The sequence below is a fragment of the Manihot esculenta genome, chromosome 2 (genome assembly GCF_001659605.2).
Source record: "Manihot esculenta cultivar AM560-2 chromosome 2, M.esculenta_v8, whole genome shotgun sequence".
Taxonomy (NCBI): Eukaryota; Viridiplantae; Streptophyta; class Magnoliopsida; order Malpighiales; family Euphorbiaceae; genus Manihot; species Manihot esculenta.
In genome coordinates this window covers 12,391,792-12,412,081 of record NC_035162.2, presented here as the reverse complement: position 1 = coordinate 12,412,081, position 20,290 = coordinate 12,391,792, and the positions used below count along the sequence as shown (strand labels likewise).

Genomic DNA, 20,290 nt, shown 5'->3' with positions numbered 1-20,290 from the left:
TGGAAGCTAATGCATGTGCTGCTTTGTTTGCTGATCTTCGTTGTAAGGTGATTGTTAATACACGTCACCGCTTTGAAGATCTTAGAGCAGCACACCAGAAAGCCTGCTATAGTAGAGTATCTCTTTAGCTTCAAGCTTCTTCGTATACCCTTCAATCACGTAGATGATCCGCTTGTTCCTGAAAGTTTTGCATGCCATAAAGCTACGTCGATCGCCATTACTAAGGGTTTTATTTTTAAAGGTGATGTAATATTGTTCGCAATTGTATTGGTTTTGAAGTCTCGTTCGTTTTAGGATGCTATTTGCACAATTCCAGCTGTTAATTTTTTTGTTAAAGAAAGTTCGTTTTAGTTTTTCAATTTAAAAAAAAACCACAAACCTGACCGTAATATTGAAAAAATATCTAAAATGGAAGTGAAATTTTTTTTGTCAACACAGCAACAGTGGGGCCCGTAAAAAGAAGCCACATGCAACATAATAGCAACCGCACGAATACGAAAACATAGTATCGAAACCCCTGTATATAAAATGAAATTTTCAAAAACAAACCATGGCCTGCAAAAAAACGTGAATCTCTCCCTCCATCTGTGCTTGGAAAGCAAAGTCTAACTACAGGAAAAAACAAAATAATAAATGTAAAAAAAAAAGAGAACTCGTGAAAACGAGGTCCCAACATCACGAACCTGAAGAACTGAAACACTAACATTAGTTTTACCCTCTTTATTTTCCCTCCATCTGCGTGCACGTGAAGACTGAAACACCACTAGTGAGCTACATAAGGATTAGGGTTAGGATTAATTGTACGTTTGGAAATTTAGGAGTTTTCTCTGCAGGTGGATTTTGAACCGGAGCTAACTTGGAATTAGGATTAGCGTTAGGATTTCCATCATGGAATGCGAAGGTGGTGGTGGGGGGGGGGGGGGCGGTTTAAGTGGTGCTGGTGACTGGTGTTTGAGATGACCGGTGGCCGATGCCCCTGGCGAAAAGATAATGGGTAGAGGTCCAGCCGGAGGTTGTGGCACTGAAGAGAAGCTTTGCCGCCTGATTTCGAGGGTTCCGGCGACTCGACGTGAAATTTCTCTAGCAACAAAAAAAAAGCCGACTTCATTTGACGTTGATTTTTTTCTCTCAGGCACGCAAAGCTCTAAACGAGCGTTCCCATTTGATGTCCCCACCACTTCAGGTGGTAGTTCAAGTGTGTGTACTTTGCCTAGTGGATTGGCCTGTTTATTGAAGCAATCGTATAGTAGAAGAAGGCATGAGAAGTCACATTCTGGTGCAGATAAAAAGTCTTCGAGGGCGAGCGAGCGGTCCAAGGGAGGGAATATTTGGGTTGAAACTGAAGAGTACTTTAGGCACTTGGCACTGCCGGATATTGATTCTTTGTTCGAGCTATCTTCTTCAATCAGGTCTTTAGCTGCTAGTAAGTGTTTTTTGATTCCTTACATTGGAAATGAGAAACAAGGGATGACCCAGAGAGCTTGGATACGGACGTGATTATAAATTGTGAGAAGGGAAATGCACATGCAAATCAGGTCGTGGATAACAATGTCACAGTGAATTGTGGAAACAGAAATGCCCATGTAAATGACGTAACCATGCAAATTGACAGTGTGGGAGCTCAGAGTGGCAGAGCCGAGTGTTTGTCTCAGGAGGAAGGAAAAGTTTACTCCGTTTTAGATTTATGTGGTGGTTTAGAGTGGCTTTTAGGTTGTAGGAGTAGGATTATGTTGACCTCTGAGCGGCCATCCAAGGAGCGGAAGCTTTTAGGTATTAATGCAAGGTTGGAAAAAGTTTTGATTGGTTCACCTTGTGAAAGAAATTCATCATTATGTGATTTTTGCTGCAAGGGTGAATCGGGCAATGAATAGAACCAAATGATTGTTTGCTCTTCTTGTAAGGTTGCTGTTCATCTCAACTGTTATGGTGTGCAAGGGGATGTAATGGAGTCTTGGCCATGTTCTCGGTGCAAGTATAAGACTGATAGTGAGGATTCAGTGAAGCAAGCTTGCTTGCTTTGCCCGAAGAAGGATGGTGCTTTGAAACCTGTTGATGTAGATGGTGTAGAAAGTAGTGGGTCTGTTGTTCAGTTTGCACACTTGTTTTGTTCTCTGTGGATGCCTGAGGTATACATAGAGGACTTAAAGAAAATGGAACCTATTATGAATGTAAAAGCAATAAAGGGAACAAGGAGGAAATTGTTATGCAAACTATGCAAGTTGAAGTGTGGTGCTTGTGTTCATTGCAGTCATGGTATGCATTGTTGCTTCATTGTTTTGTCCAGTTGTGTATATTTTTCTTGGTGGTACACTACACTGGCTTGCAATTTGCTGATAATAAATGCAAAATGAATTCATTTACGTTATCTGGTGTTATGTGGTTCAATTGTTGTTTTGTTCCCTAAATCCACTTTATTCTCATCAAGCATAAACTGAAGGATGATATCAATGTTCTCTTTGGTATCAGAATATATATCAAAGAATGAAATTGGTTAAACCTGATTTTAGGTAGTAAAGGGAGATCATTCATTTTTAATTTTGTGCTTCCTGGTCTTGGCTGTTGAATGTGCAGTTAGTTGCTTAAGGGGATGAATAGAAGTAATTGTAGTCTTTACTGGGTACAATCCACTGTTTGATAATTCCAAATTTTATTGCAATTTGAAATTTAATTGTAATAATCTGGATAACCAAATGTTTGTCTATTTGGAGGCATGTAAAAACCATTGTACAGCGCTTTTACTCTATAACACTTCGGACTATATTTGATCTGATACCCATTTCTTGTGCAAGCACAAGGTGAGACATCAATCTCGTTATTCTTTTGTTTTGGTCTTAGCTGTTGCTTTTGTAACTTCCCTGTAACTACAAGTGTGCAATATCGCTTTGTGATGCTGTTTCTTTTTATAAAAAATCATTTTTTATGTTTTTATCCTTCTATGTTTACGAATGGAGGGAATTGTTTTGCTGTAAACCGCTCTTTGTTTATTCATGCTAACTTTTTATGACACTTGTGATTGTTTGTCTTCTCAGTTGTTGGTGTCTGCTGATGTACCAAGTGCATGCATTGTTGACTTCATACATTTTTTTTAAAAACATCTTTAATATTTTAATAATTAAAGTATTCTATGGGGGTGATTCTCGAGGGTTGACGGTATAGGGAGCTGGGGTTTGAAATAGTTCAAAGAACAGACAGGCTGTTTAATTTCTCCTTTAACTTATATGGTGATAGTTTATGTAAATTTGGAATAGATACCAATTTATGGACTACAAATTTCATTTGTCAACACTCGACATTGTCTTCTTGGTAGATCACTTTGGATACTTATTATTCTTTCAAATATGTGATAATTTGGGAAATTTACATGTCGATTTATACTCAGTTGCTTGTGAAGCATTGTTGTAATGGGTCGCGGTAGAATACTTTAGTCATTGTCCATGTGTTTAGAGACCAATTTATGAATGTTAATAAGAAGAGATGAGTTTAATGCATGTCATAAATGACCCCTTGCTGAACATCCAAAGGATTTTAAACTGTGTGAATTCTAAACATTTTAGCTAGAATAAAAAAAGACTTCTAAAGTATGAATCCAAATGAATACTTTAGTCATTCTGAAGTCTAAACATCCAAAAGATCATTTGCTGCAATCGTTAGCAAAGTAAATGGTGATTGAGTTGAGTGAGAGGTTTCTTTATATTAGTTGTTCCTTCTGTTTCAAGTATTAGTTATAATTGGCTTAGTTTGTTTACTCCCTGACATGCTGCCATGGGACGGATGTTCATTAGCATCTCTTATAAGCCTCTGATCATTTTTCTACGTATATTGTGAAACCATGATTTGTTAAGGCTTCATGGTATTTTGATTATGCAAAAGCTCTGATAGGTGTAGCTACGATTTTCCACTTAGGAAATATGCTAAATTGTTCTCTGGTTGTACCTTTAATGGCACTGCTCAATACATTTTGGGATTGAGATTTTGTTTTGTACTCTATTGTAATATATTCCCAACTCATCTTGCTGCCATATTTTTGTTTGCCTTTTGTAATTCATGTTCTTGCTATCCTTTTCCTGCATAAATGTTGCGCTCTTATATCTAGACCCTTTTAATTGCCAGTGCCCCTTAATAAGTTCCATTTCCCTGCTTTCTCTCCTCCTTTTCCCTCTCTATGTGTTCAAATTGATGGGTCAATCAGGTTGTCTTGGGTCATTTTGCTATCCCAGCTGAGGATGTTGTGGTTTTGGCTGCTGGTGTAGTTGCATTTACATTAATCTAAATTCCCTGATGATATGAACTCTTCAATGAGATTTGGCAAAGAAAATTGAAGTAAATTTATGAATAAGAGTGAATATTCTTGAGCAGGCCCTGCATTTAATTTTCACTATCTTCCAAGCCACTCTTTGTAATGGGGATTTAACAAATTTCTCCCTTTGGTAATTGCTACTTTCCTGTTGTTGCCATTTTGGATTATGCATGTGGATATTGCTTTGCTGGTTGGTTTATTCAGGTACTTGTAGAACTGCATTTCATCCTATATGTGCTAGAGAGGCGAGACACAGACTGGAGGTTTGGGAAAATTGTGGATCTGAAAATGTAAGATTTTTTTCTTTGCTCTGTACAGTCAGAATTTGTCACCTTTCTCCTGTATTAAAGCTGATGTTAGAAGTACACAAGTAACTTCATGTTGTGACCTCTAAAGGTTTCTGATTTTATGTCTTGGTTTTGTATGATCCTACAGGTTGAGTTATGGGCCTTTTGTTCAAAGCAATCAGAATTTCCTGATGTTAGAGGTAACCCTCAATTTGGAGATTCTTTTGTGGCTAGGAGAAGTGATTCATCCACTGCCAACTGTATTCCATCAAAACTTTTGACAGAAAAGCAAAACAAGTTAAAAGCTGGCCTCAATGGAGATGAAGTTGCAGTCCACGTAGAAGCCGGATTTTATTTCTGATAAATCTGGCGATAGTGAATCACAAGAATTTGAGTTATCTGATTCCAAGTTAAATGGCATGTTTATATCAGAATGTCCAAATGGGGATCAAATTAATAACATGTGCATACCTGGGAGAAGTGACAACACGGATCCAAACCTTTATGATTCACTTAATCTTGCTCTGATTTTGAAGAAGGTACTAAAAAAAATATTTGCATGCTTGTGTGTGACTTGGGTGCATACATGTATTTCAGCTTGAGTGAATCAGTAGTTATATATTAATCAGTTGTCTCTATTCAGTAGTTTCTACCCAGTGTTATATCTGCTCTCTGAATTTGAGGCATACATCTGTAATGATGCAGTTAATTGGTAGAGAAAAAGTCAACATGAAAGATGTAGCTCTGGAGATTGGCATCTCAGCAGATTCCTTACTTTCAGCACTTGCTGTAATGGTCAAATTTGCTTTGTAGATTGTAATCATTTTCAGGTCACAAAAAAAAAAAGAAAGGAAAAACAGATATTCATTGCTCTCTTCTGACTTCGTTAGTCCTTTTTTCTGCAGGAAGACAATTTGGTGCCCAACTTGCAATGCAAAATAGTTAAATGGTTTAAAAATCATGCTTATATGGGTACTATGCACAAAAATTTTAAAGTTAAACTAAAATCCACAATCTTTTAAAGGATGAGTTGGCAGCTACTGATTGTTCTGATTGTGTAACAGTATTGGACTCTGATATCACTGATCCTGTTGCTGTTAAGAGTCAGTTCCTCCATGGAGAAGAACGAAAAGCAGCATTAGAATTTTGGTGGATAACAAAATAATTTGTTCATCCGAGGAATTCTCAATTGACAGTGGGACGTTGATGAATGAGGTTAAAGTTAATCAACTTGCCAGAGAAGGACCAGAAAATTCTGAGTGCAGTATCTATACCTGTTGAAGAGGTAATCTTATCACATTGATATACATTGTCCCTAGTTCATAGGGCAAGTGTTACTATTGTTTTATCTTCTCTGTAGGTAACTCTTTGTTGTGTGGGATGTGAACTGAATTTATGTTGGACTCCCCTTTTCCCCTTCTCCTTAGGTGCTTGCTTTCTAGCTCAATAAAATGTAAATATGTGATCTTGACAAAGCAGATGTCGTTTGTGCCTTTTTTGCTCAACCTTTTGTTTGACAATCTCAAGTCTTAACTTAGAATCAGTGTCATCCTCTGTCAGTGGCATGTAGTTCTTGATTTCTTGTACAAGTAATTCATTTCAAAGGTGATCATAGATGAAAAAGCATATTATTTTGTACTTCTTTTTGCTGTCAACTTTTCTTCACTTAAGTCTCAACTTAGATTTTCATCTTCTGCCTGTGTTTCTTGTACAAGTAGTACATAAACGTGACACAGAAACAAAATCTAATGTTTCTTTCTGACCAAATAAAAAAATGTGAACTGAAAATTGTTTGTAATGACAATATTTTCTCTTATTAAAATTTTATTTGTATTGAGAGCAAAAACAAATCTTATTTTTGATATCATGTGTCCTGAATATTGTAGGTATAGAATTATTTTGGCTTTGGAAAGTTGGTTTCAAGCTGTTTTGACCAGGTACCTTTCTTCCTATGAAACTTGGCCTCTCAAGTGTCATCCTCCAGAAGGCTTCTCATTTAGAAAAGCGAACAGTAATGATCTGTCATATCATAAATTTTAAGTTTTGCAAAACTGTCCTTAGGAGCATTTCTGTTGTTTTGTTCTTTATAAAATGGAAGTTGATCTGTTGTAGTTTTAGGTTTCATATGGTAAATCAGACTTGGTAGACTCTGGAGCATGGTTTTTTGATTCGTTGAGCATGGCGTTGAAACCTCTAAGTTATAGCGTCTATAATCTTCCCTCACCTAATGTTTGTAAAGCGGTTGTTCATTTCTGCTTCCATCGGTTTGATCTCAATGATTTATTCGTGGTTTCTCAGTATGTAAAATGGTTTGAAATGTTTCCCCAGTAGAGGAATATATGCTTTTTGTGCCATTTCAAAGATGATGATTGAGGCCTATAAACTGGAACTTGAGATTTTCCCTTTTGCTGTTATATTTTGCGTAATTCAAGCTATTCCCCTTTTCTCCTGGTGTGTTCTGTGCTTTGCTCACACTTCACTCTTCTGAGATATGTGGTATTGGCCATCTTTTGCTTGTTAAGCTAGACCACAAGTTCTACTGCTTGGGCATAAATGGGTGAATCATGATTGGAGTCAAGGCAGTTGGTACCAAATGGTCATTTTCTGCTTATATAATATATATATATATATATATATATATATATGCCTTATAGATGCACATGTTGCATTATTGTTAACTGTTGATGGTGTTTTGTGAGTATTCAATGGTTGTGGAATGTTTAGTCATGAAACCACATCTGTATAAGGGGTGTATTTGCATATGCATACTTTATACTAAAAACAAGCTTTTGTGTTCTCTTAATAATTTCCCTAAGAAGAAAAAAGCTCCTTTCTGATAAATGGAAGTAACCTTGGGAAATTTTATTGTCTATTATAGAAGAAAAAACAAAGGAAAACAAACTGTTTCTAAATAGTTTTCAGGTTGTTGTATAGTCAGTAGTTTAGAACCTCAATAAAACTTTGGGTTAGAGTTCTTGCATGGAAGCTTTCCTTTACTTCATGGAGTATTTTATCTTTTTTTATTTTATTTTATTTATTTATTATGGTTTCTTGGTTTGTCATGGGAGGTTGTTTCACATGAGTTGGATAGCCTGCTTGATTTGCTACTTGTTTTATGTCTCTCTGCATAGTTTCAGGGAGGTTTTGTATTGATTTTAGTGATAGTGAAAAGTTGGGCTGAGGAAGGTCTATCTGGCATTAAGTTATATTTCTGGGGTAGGATTGAAAGCATTTGCTTGTGGTCAACTTTAGGTTCTTATTCTTTATTTTGTTATATTACTCCCCTATGTATTTCCTCCGGCTCTTCTGTTGCCAATGTTTTGATTTTCTATTTTCTTCTTCTACTTGTGTGGAAAGCAATCAACCTTGATGTGTTTCAAGACTCTTTGGTTACACATTTTTCAAAATCTGAAGGTATGCTTTTTCTAAATTATCTTTTTGACCTAATGCCTTTATGTTCGATATTAGTTGTTTTATGCGTTGTTTGTGGGTATTGCTTGTTGGTTCTCTATTCTTCTTTCGTTGTGAATTTAGAGAACCCAAGGGTAATTTTATTTTTATGAAATAGCCCACCAATGTTGTCAAAGCAACAACAGCGGGGGTTATAGATGTGAATAATAGGGCTGAGTAATTGGTCTGCAAACAAACCTATTATTTTTAGACAGAACCGAGCTGAACTAGTAGTAAAACTTAATCAAACCTAACTAAAAAAAGGGTTCAGTTCAATTGGCTCCAGCCACTTCTCCAGTCCATAATACAGAGCTAACTTTTCCAAATCTTAAACGCATCAACAGGACAAGCCATTCAAAGCAGAAAAATAACAAAGAAATTTAACTTCAATAACAACCCAGTCAATTAAATGCAACACAAACTTGAAAAACCCTAACTAACTCATTCAACTATTAAAGAAAACTCAAAGACAATAAAAGAAAATAACACAATCAAACTGAAACTATCTGATGAGAAGTTTAGATGATAATCAAACATGGATCTGAAATCAAGAATCTTGGGTGAATGACTGAATGTTGTGGGTCTGAAATAAAGAATCAGCACTGTGAGAGGGATCAAGAGGACACTACAACCACAGAAATCAACAACTGTAAATCAATGGATGATGGATCTGCTATGCAACAGGGCACCAGGTACCAGACTCCATGAAAGAAGGGATGAAGAACCAAGAAAGGAGGAGGCTGCTTCATCCTCTGTGAGAGAAAACAGAGGGTAAATAAGTGAGGGTGGCTGCTGGGTGGAAAGATTATGCTTATGTACTATACCTAGCTTAAAAAGGCAGTGCATCGGATAAGGATACATCAGTAAGTTTTGGTTATTTCAATTTTTCATCAAAATAACTGAAAACAAAGACAATTTTTTCAAAAAAATACTAACTGAAAAGTAACTGATCTATGAAAAAACTGAATTAAATCAGTTCAGTAGAGTTTTTAGTTAAAACCAATATCTGCACACCCATAGTAAATAAAGAGGAAATGAAATATGATAATTGATGGGAAATTAAGATATATTATGAGGGAGGTCTGAGCACACTCAGCTTCTACCTGTTGTATTCATAAAAAAAGAGTGTTACATATTAGAAGCATATCACCAATTTTGAATTTCATCTTTGTTGCTCAGATACATGCTGAATGACATAAGGCAATGGGTTTCATTTGTTTTATGGCAGCCTTATGAGATCTATTATAGTTCATATTGTATGGCCTATTAGGCTATTTGTATTTTGTCGTATCCACAATGTAGCTACTTTTGGTTTCATTTTAAACAAGTAGCATGTATGTTGCCTATGCAATTCAGATGATACGTCAGGTTGCACTCCTGAAAAGGTTGGATCAATGCATGTTGCTGTTCCCAAGAGGGATACTTCAAATATTGCGGATCATGCTAATCTTGGTTATTCAGATAGGAGTCCTGTGCTGCCTGATCTTATATATGTTTTTTTATATGATCTGTATAGGAAGCTCTGCTGCATAGTGCTTATTTGTTTTTTTTTTTTTTAAATACTTTTACATCGATAAAATATTGTGATTATTATGAGAACTTGTCTGAATTGTTACATTTGTGGCTGCAGAAAAAGGGAGGAATCTTCACATTCATATGTGCACCCATATATCCATAACAAACTGTTGCAGTTGCAGAATGAGCTCTTCTTAGAAGGCAATGTTTGTGGGTTGGAAGGTAGAAATAGCACAGCATATAAGTTTGATGGTAAAGATTTTCCTGTTAACGGCATCCCTTGATTTGTAGATTCCATACATATTCACTTGAGCAGGTTTGAGGCTGGGAGAAACCTCTAGTCTGGAGGCTTCTTCCAATGCTGGTGTCTGCTGTGATCACCAGAATATACATTCAATGTGCAATGACTTGTACAAATCTGATGAAGTAAATAGAGAACAGCTGTTGAAGGCTGAGAAAATGGGAGATTGCAAACTATGTTCGGCAGATGAAGTCAAAGGAGAGATAATTTATTTTCAGCTTAGGCTACTTTGTAATGCAGTTGCAAGAGAACACTTCACTGGTCTCGTTCTTACTTTCCATCTCCGGAAATGTTGTGCGTTTTGTCGTGTGAAATGGATATATAGCTCTAATACTTGTTTTTGTGGTAATTGTCCTTGCAGATAATTTAATTTTTAAGGTTGCTAGGAGCCTACAACAGGAGATTGACCCAACCGGGGCCCAAACATGGGATGCAGTGCTTGTTAGCAAGTATCTTATTGAGCTTAGAGAAGCAAAGAAGCAGGGCAGGAAAGAAAGAAAACATTAAGAAGCCCAGGGTGTGCTAGCAGCTAGCTTCTTCTAGGATTTGCGGCTGCTGCAGCTTCTTCTAGGATTTCATCATTTAGGAAAGACTCGTATGATGACTCTAATCATCAGCAGGTTCTTACTATGTCCAAATTGTTTTCTCGCTTTTTCTGTGAGAAAAACTGACCGAACGTTTGCTGTAGAATCAATTATTTCACATTCTTTTCCTTCTTCACAGAAATTTAATATTTCTAATGGGATGGCTGGCATTTCTTCTCTGCCAATGCCTTGTCCAAAAGAGACACTTTCAAGGGTGGCTGTTACAAGGAATTCATCAAAGAAGCACTGTTGTTAGAATCTTACGATTCTCTATTTGAATCTTACGGTTCAAATCAATTTGAATCTACAGGGTGAATCTTAAATGTACTTGAATCTTATGATTCTTGATTCGGATCTTATGATTCTCGATTCGATTCTATAGCTTAGCAATTCAAATCTATAGGGTAGATGAATTGTGACTCAACCTAAATCAAGTAAATCAATATGAATCGATTGAATTTTCACTCGATTCAATTAGTTATAAAGAGTTTGTTGGATCTTATATTTTCAAAATTTAAGATCTTGTTCATTTTTGCTATAAAAAAGTGTATATAAAACCCCTCAATTATTTTTCTTTAACCAACCATTTTTTTTTCCTCTCGCTCTTCTTTCTTTTTCTTCTTTCTTTTTAGTTAATTTACTTAACTAATTATAGTTGTCAAGTTATGACAATTTATATTAATAATATTATAATCTGCCATCTTTTTTAACTATTTAATTATTTGATCCAATTTACATGAGAGTTTCAGTATATGTGACTATTGTCTATAATTCTAAAGTTCATAATTTATAACATAAAATTACATAACATAATGCATACATAGTATTCTATTATGAAGAATATTTCTAATTAGACAAATGATAATTCTATATTTTTCAAAATATGTCATTATGATATAATTTTTAGAATATGTATTATTTTTAATTGATTTTTGGAATTTTAAGCAAATCTTACAATTCGATTCTATTCTACTCTCGATTCCCGATTCATGAAATAAAGATTTTGATTCTTGATTTGAATCTAGATTTTACAACTATGCAGAGAAGTACTCTGACTTTGTTCAGTCAGTTTCAGATTTTTCTAGAGAGCAGCCTAGATCCTGTGATATTTGCAGACGATCTGAGACAATTCTGAACCCTATCTTAGTCTGTTCCAGTTGCAAGGTTTTCTGACCGAACTATGCTTTTTTTTCTTTTTTCCTTTTCTCCTTCCACTGTTTCTATCACTGTTATATTATTGTAGTGTCAAGGAATCTACAGGTCCATGGTACTGTGAATTATGTGAAGAATTATTGTCATCTAAATGCTCTGCAGCTGTTTCTGTCAATTTTTGGGAGAAGCCACATTTTGTTGCCCAGTGACCACTATGTGGTGGAACTACTGGTGCTTTTCGAAAATCTACTGATGGTCAATGGGTCTATGCCTTGTGTGCAGAGGTAGAATTTTAATTTTTGGCATCTGATTTATATCTCTTCTATTCCTTCATCTTCAATGAGGAGCTATGTTTACATCTAATGTCTTGTAGTGGGTGTTTGAACCAACATTCCGAAGGGGACAAGTGAATCCCATTGGAGGAGTGGTGTGTAAGCTAACTTGTTTTACATAACTAGTTCCTGAATACTTTTAGAGTTGGATCAAGTATAACTAGTATGATTTGCTACTTCCTGTCCATGCAGTCTATGACTATTCTTGCAAGTAATCTTTTTAAACATTTACTTTTTACTTGTTATGTGTGGATGCCAGGAGAGAGTTGGTAAGGGAATTGACATTTGCTGTATATGCCGACGCAAAAGTGGTTTTTGTATAAAGGTAGGTGTTGAATTCAACATCGGTTTGGGAAAGGGGAAGTGTGCCCTTATATGAACCGTAGGCGCTTCTCCCCTTGAACTAGCTTTTGGGGCAAGTTAGACCTGGTCTAAATTTAACATGGTACCAAAGCCTCCCATTGATGTTGGGCTTCCATGAATGTATCACACTCCAATGTGGTCTTGGATTGGGCTTGAGGAAAGTGTTGAATCTCACATCGGTTTGGCAAAGGCAAAAGGAGGATAATGCGCTTCTTATATGGATCTTAGACACTTTTTCCCCTTGATTTCCCCTTGAGTTAGCTTGACCACAGGCACCCTTTCCTCTTGAGTTAGCTTTTGGTGTGAGTTAGGCCTGTTCCAAATTTAACAGTAAGATTTGGCTTGATTGAACAGTAGAGTAATGTTTTCTACAGCCTGAATAATAATAATCTGTTGCAATTTTACTCTGCAGTGTAGCTACAGTCACTGTCAAACCACATTTCATTCCTCTTGTGCTAGAAGTGCAGGTTTTCACATGAACATTAAGTCCCTTAATGGAAAATGGCACAAGGCATATTGTGAAAGGCATGGCTTTGAACAGAAGGCTAAGGTTGAGCTGCATTTTTATGCGTGGGATATTTTATGCCCTTACAACTAACTTCTTCTGATGTAATCATTTCACGTTGCTTGATTTAAGCAGGCTGAAAATAGAAAACAAGGACTCGAGGAGCTTAAGAGCATGAAGCGAATCAGGGTATGAGTGTTCTCTAATTAATTATTTTGTCTTCCTTCAGATGTCTATTACTTGTGAAATGCTTGCTGCAGTCTATCCTATTCTATGCCAAGGTTTATGAAGGTAGATGTTATTAAACTAAGGTTTCTTTCTTTCTTTCTATTTTAAAAACTTCATCTTAGGATAATATCTTCTTGTTCCTGCCAACAACCTAAGCCCTCTCCCCTCCTTTGTTCCATGGATAAGTTAAGCTGAGTTAAGGTGTTGTCACATCAATATCAAGATTATCATCTGTGAAATACATAAAATTAGATGTTGTTTTTTGAATACTGAAAATTGAAATGAACAATTTTTTGCATAAGGTTGTATGTGTCATTAGATTTTGTCCATTAAGTTTTGGAATGTGTCCATACTTTGCTATATACTCTTTGGGGCAGAATTTTGAGTTGCCTAATTGTTTTCCTTTTGAACTCTTATTTGCAGGTTGAACTGGAGAGGTTACATCTTCTTTGTGAGAGAATTATTAAATGTGAAAAGATAAAGGTACCACTTCACAGAATTGATATAGTAGTTGTATTTTTTTTTCCTTCCCTTTTTTCTTGTTAAATTTAGAGATGTGCCAAGTCAACTATAATAAGTTCCACTTTCACTGAATCACAATAGCTGAATTGTTATGGTATATTGTTGGTAATCCATGGGGAATTGGATAATGGCCTCGCAGTGCTGCAAACCAGTGATTTTTTAGATTCTAATATTGTCAAGCTGTTTGCTGCTAGTATTTGGCGGTTTCATCATCTAATTAGAAGTTAAACCATTAAGGTACTTTGATCGGCCTTGAACAGTTTAATAGTGTTTTTTGGTTGCCAATTTGTTTGCTTTTACTGTAATTAATTCTTACCTGGTATTTTCTTATTCTGTCCAAATCATTTATTCATTTTTCATTTCTTCGTTATTTGCACTTCTGGAGTTCTCATCGCTAGTCAGATTGGAACCTGGTGATACAGGTGATGCTCCCTTAAGTTGGGTTCTTCTGCTCATCATCCTTTTCTCCCTTCACATCATAAATGGGCCCGTGAAAGCATGTTCAAGATTTGTTTTTTTTACTGTTTGGACTTTGGACTAAAAATTTTACCTAATGGAATCTCTTGATAAATTGGTAAACAGTTTTCCCTAATAGAATTCCCTGTATTTTCTTCTGGTGGACTGCCAGCTTTTGCTTGGTTGCATGATAACTTCTTAGATGGAGATAAGAATTTCTGTTAATATTTCTCTTTTTGGATCCTGCACATTTTCTTATGAACATTTTTCTTTTTGGAAGATACTGTTCTATTTCCAATGAGTATATGGTGTGGGCACTTATTTCCTTATTTATTCTGGTAGCACGATTTGGTTCTTTGCTCACATAGCATACTTGCTTGCAAAAGAGACCACGTTGCTCGTTCTGTTCCTGTTCATAGTCCTTTTTTCCCTCCGCATGTTAGTTCAGAGTCAGCTACAGCATCCTTGAAACGGAATACAAATGGGTATAAATCTTGCAGTGATGCAATCCAAAGGTCAGATGATGTAACAGCGGACAGCACTATTTGTTTGGGCATCGAATTAAAGTTGCTATGGATGCAGATTAAAAGACAGATGACAGCTCCACATCCCAACACCTTTTTACCCGAAGGCCTATGGAGAGAATATCATTTGCTGGCAAGCAAATCCCTGCTAGAGCTTCCCTTGCATCTCATAATCCATTGAATGATGGAGAATGGAGCTCAAAGTCAAGAAAGGTATGGAAATGCTTTGCTTCATGGTTTTGGGTTTCACTGGGAATTTTTATTGTGTGAACCTGTTTATCTATTTCGTGATATATCAAATCACAGCATTTCGAGACATTTGAGAAAGAGCTGGTGATGACGTCAGATCAAGCTTCTATGAGGAATCAGCAGTTACCTATAGGGTATTTTCATATTCCTTTTGATTGTCTTCCAAAGGAGCACATCAACCAGGATGCACGTTCAAATGAAACATTAGAACACCACAGATAGATGGGAGGCAAATGCTGGGTTTCTGATTTGAGCAGGGATATCGACATCTACCTGTTGGGGGATATGGACAGCCATCTGTTGGGGATAACTGCCTTCTGCCAAGGTGCTATGCTATTTATCTGTTATTTGATTTATGCAGAGAGAGAAGGCAGAATGATGCTGAGATGGGGTCAGTTTTAGATGATGTATCATCCCCCGTGAATAGAATTAACATCTCTGAACGGGGCAGGGAGTTTTTCTCATCGCTGTTGTATATTCGTTGCAAGTAGTTGTGCAGTGGCACTGAATTCTGTCAAGATTAGAGCCCATAAAAAAAGAAAAAGCTTTATTTTAGAAGTGGGCGCCAGTGTTGGGTCTTATTATAAGGAATCAAATCAACCATTTCAGTCTTGTGTCGATTCCAAAGTCTAAAATCTATGCCTCGAGTAGTTAATTTAAAATTTTGATGAATGACTTTTTTTGTATATCTATTTGATTGCTGATTTTATTTCTCATGCAGCATATGAACTTTCCAAGAAAGAAGGTAAAGTTGGTACACCTGAAAGTCCGCTTTCTGGCCTAGGGTTGTTGAGCTACCAAAGGGTAGTAGACCCAAGTTCTTCTGGACATCTTGAAAAAGCACAAGGGCAATATTTCTATCAAGGTATGCATCTTTGTTATGATCACTAAGTGTTATTATGCATTATCAAGTACTCATTTGTCCCCTCGGAAGTTTAGTTTTGTATAGACATCCATGGAAGTTGATAAGAGTCATCTATTTTCACTTCCGTACCATCACAGAAAAAATTTTAGCTTCTAAGAGGAATTCTATCCGACTGACTGTAAAATAACCTGGGACAAGAAAACATCAGGAATTGCCCATGGTTCTTTTTTCCTGCAAGTGGAGAGTAGTCGCTTATCTGTGAAGTCTAGGGGTGGAGCTGATGTTGTTTCTTCGAACACATATGCACCTCCCTTTTGTTTTCTTCTTGTTTACTTGTGAATTTTCTTTGGGTTGCTTGCATATTTTAATTCCTTAATGTTTTCTAATACTCTACATTGATGGCGTAGATTGTGTAGGGTATTTGTGTGTATATGTGTATGCAATTACCGATGCTACAGGATAGGAAAAGAACTGTGCATCCCTTAATGCTACATCATGGTTTACCACAAGTTTTAGCGGGCAGATATCGTCTCTATATTACATACGTTTCTGGCAATACTTTTAATTATATTCATTAGCTAACATTTTCCTGCAATGTTTTCGCAGGAGCTTTGTGACATGACAGCCATCAAAGCAGAGGATAGTTTGACCACCCTTCAGAGCAGTGGCGAAGCCACTCCTATCCTATGTAATTACCCACCTTAAATTTATTTATTTTTATTTTAAAATTTTTCTTTATTTTTTTAAATTCTATAATTCAAAATTAATATTTGACCATCTTCTTTTTAAAAAATAAAAAATGAAAAAAAGCTTTTTTTTTTCTTACAAAATGAAGGACTTATATTAATAAGAATTGAACTAAAGTTTTTAAACGTAACCAAAGTCAATGATATTATCAAAAATTAATAAAAGAAATAAATGAGAATGATTTATACTTTTTAATTTATAAGTTTATAATTGTGGTATTTGATATTACCTATTCCAATCATATCTATATTAAAAAAAGTTTGCTAACATGGAAATGGTGAATAATTGGTTATATAAGAGAATTGAATATTAATAGTTGGTTAAATATTTTTGAGAATATATTTTTGATAAGATTAACAATTAAAATATTATGTTAAGTTCTTTATAAGGATGTATATTTTTTTAATTTCATTAATTTTTATACTATATTTTTTTATTTTTTATAAAAAAGATTTTTTTTTACTAAAATAGATTAGTTCTACTTCTATATTTGTAAAAAAAATAATGTACTTAAAAAAATAATTATTGTTTGGTCTTTTCACAATATATTATATATAAGATTATATCAATATACTAGAAATAAATTATTTTACTTATTAAATTATTTTAAAATTAATTAATTTTATTTTTAATACATTTTAAATGAGTACATTAATAAATAAACTATATTTTAAAAAAGAACTTATAAAAAATAAAAAATTGAATTAAATTTATAATCATAAAATAGGGGGAGTATTTGTTTCCCTAAAATTGAAATTTGGTTTTGCCCCTGCTTCAGACTTGACAAACAGAATTAATTCAATCTAGAAAGGGTCAGCACGTGATTTGTGCAGATGCAAAGTTTGGGATCGTAATCTAAAAGCTGCCAGCAGTGGCGGTCCTGAGGTTGATGTTAGCAAATTGATCTGGACTCCCTATAAAGAACAGGGTTGATTGTGATCTGATGATTGCTATATAATTTAATTTGATTTGTACCTCTTCCTGTATAAATGTAGCTCTTAGAAAATGAAAATTAGGTTATTCTTGGGGACATTGTTTCTGATTTTACTCGTCACATGTAATTCCCGAGCACGAGATTTATTTTTTCTCTTGGACTCTATTTAGCATTGAGGCAGGACTAAGCTGTATGATTTTTCTTCTAATTCACATTTTAAGCCATTAAATATCTGAAGCCCACCGCCAATTTTTGCCCATTTCTGTGGGTCTGGGACTGGACATGCTTGCAACTATCACAGCTTACTAGCCCCATCGTTCGACATTTTCTCACAACTTATTGGCTCTTGGCCTGTCACATTCACCGCAATGCCAGAGTTCTCCAGACCCAAAAAGAGTTCACCTCATTTTTCTCTTGAAATTTATTGCCAAAGAAAAATAAAAATAATAGTAATACTGTAGTCACTGTAGCTTAACTATATGTGAATTCTGTCGAAGCATTATCTTTCCCATTATTCTTGCTTAAAACTAGTCCACTAATTTTCCCTTTTGCCTTTTGGATTTCTATAATTGTGTCGATACTTACTTGTCCTCTTTTTCCCATTTCGCTTTTCATTCATGACTTCTCGTTTGATGTCAATTTCTTGACTTTCCTGCTTGATTTATACTTATCCATCTTACCTGTATTATATATATATATATATGTATTTTTAATTATTTATGTAATTAAAAATTTATTTTTTCTATAATCCTTCTCTTATACAATATAGCATTTTTCTTAAAATAAAATCTGTGTGGTCCTTCTCTCCATTTACTATTTTGGGCTTTACTTTCGTTAGTGATTACTAAATTTATTGTTTCATTTCAATATTATCACTCAACTTGAATTATAAGTTAATGTGATTCATTAAACTCATCAATTGACTGTGTATCTTTCGTTGGGGTATTTTGTCAAATACTATCCTCAAATTAATGAATAGTCAATTCTGCTGTACTTTGGGTGAGTTTGATATTTATTGTCATGAATTTTTGTTACTTCAATGATTTTCAATTTATAAATTAAATTAAGATTAAAGCTTAGAATATCAGCTGAAATTAAAACCCGCCAAACTGAAATTAAAACCCGCCAATATAATTCAAGTAAAATGATGCTCTAAAAGCACCACTGAGCTTCTCCATGGTCATTATTTCTGTGATCTGGATGGACTACACAAAGTAAAACTCTAATGAAGATTATCTGACCCAGAATTCCGATCAAGAAGGAAAAAAGAAAAAAAGTAGAAAAAAAAATTAAGTAATATGCTAGATCTATTTCTATTATATGACCATTTAGAGTTTAGAGAGATACTCGTATACATTCTTGATACATCGCCGTCCTTTGATTTCTTTTACAACACAAAAATTTGATCAATCAAATAAAACCCAATTTACATTTTCTATGCATTGTCTCACCTGACCCTTTGAAGTTGCTCATCAAACAGTAGTTGGTGCAATATTATGACTGTTAAGTTGAATTTTTTGCAGCTGCAAATTTTTCAATGCAACCCCACCAGATCTCCTCTTCCACAGAGTGTCCACTTCTCCATCTGCTGGTTTATGCAGTTTCTTGATCACAGGCAAAGGAGGATCCATATTTTCTATGTTAATAGAAACAGAATTCTCTTTACTGTCAGCAATAATCTTGGATCCTCTTGCACCATTAACTCCTCTTCTTCTACAAGAAGTAGAAGTAGAATTTGGTATGGAGGCAGTGAAACTATTCTTGGCAGAGAAGATCCTCTTTAGCTTAGAGTACTTAACGACAGAAGAAGGAGTGTCGTTTCTGGTGGTGGTGATGGTGATCTTGTTAGAAGATGGGATGCCGACTATCTTGTTGTTGTGTCTCTTGACTTGGCCCATGCAACCGATCTTTGGAGATAAAGGGTCAGTGGAGAAGGACATAGATCGATCTTCTAATTTGGGAAGAGCCACATCTTTGATTGAAGGTCTTGAACAAAGCATGGGCAAGAATGTAGACTTGTAATGAAGGTGCATGTTTTGATGGTGATTGTATCCATTACCCATGTTTCGTTTCCTCTTGATCTTCCAAGTTCAGACAGGTAGCTAACGACAGGAGCAGCTGATGTTCTTGTGATCTTCTTGGTGCTATGTGTTCCACAGAGACAGAGAGAGAGAGAGAGAGAGATTGAAGACAGAGAGAGCAAGAGAAGGTGTTAAAAAGAGTCGATTTTTTTTCCCCTTATAAGCGAGGAGAATGTGCTATGTTTTTTTTTTTTTTTTAAATTGATTTTTGATAATGATTTTGGCCTGTGTTTGAGCTTCTTGACTTTGTCAAAATATGAAATTGGAATGAAGTTTTATACCTTTAGAAGAAAAATAAAAAAGGGCTACATTTTTCCCTTTTCTTTTTCTGTTAACAACAAAAGACTTAAATGAAGAAAACAAAGACAATTGAGAGCTCAGTTGCTTGAATAGTATTCAAGACATTAACCTAAACAAGCAGAAAGTGCGACCTGTATTTTGTTGTGTAGCAGTTATGAGTTTGCGTAATTCAAAGAAAGGCTAAGCTTCATAATGATAATAATAATAATAAATAATAATTAATAAAAGGGTCCCTTAGAACATTTCCACAACCAACCAAAAAATGCCTAGTTTTTATCTCCTACACTGTAAAATTATTTGCTGTCTCCTCCTTCTCTACACTATTATCATATGGGTTGTTGGGTACCCTCCATAAAGATTTTTTTTTTTTTTAATTTTTATCTATTGTGTGTGTAATGAATTTATCACGTTTATTATCGTAGTAAGTTCTGATCCATTATAATTGACCGTTAAAATTAATAAATTTTTTTATTATAATTTAATTGATACATATTAACTCATTAAAACTCGAATTCAAAATTTTTAATTATAAAAAATAAATTCATCGTCCTATCTCATTTTACCTTTTTAAAATATATAATGCACTTTATAATTTTGA

General features: G+C 35.1%; 1 protein-coding gene and 1 pseudogene across 1 annotated transcript; one reads left to right on the top strand and one right to left on the bottom strand.

The window, feature by feature from the left end:
- Positions 1-9: 9 nt before the first annotated feature.
- LOC110608823 lies at positions 10-17,544 on the top strand (annotated as a pseudogene).
- Positions 17,545-18,600: 1,056 nt separating this feature from the next.
- On the bottom strand, positions 18,601-19,698 carry LOC110609700. Its single transcript, XM_021749473.2, has one exon. It carries the CDS (start codon positions 19,372-19,374, stop codon positions 18,784-18,786), a length of 591 nt encoding a protein of 196 aa, XP_021605165.1. The 5' UTR covers positions 19,375-19,698; the 3' UTR covers positions 18,601-18,783.
- Positions 19,699-20,290: the final 592 nt, after the last annotated feature.

What these genes read in the sequence shown, in the direction of transcription:
- LOC110609700 (XM_021749473.2), bottom strand. Translation starts at nt 19,374, where the DNA reads ATGGGTAATGGATACAATCACCATCAAAACATGCACCTTCATTACAAG.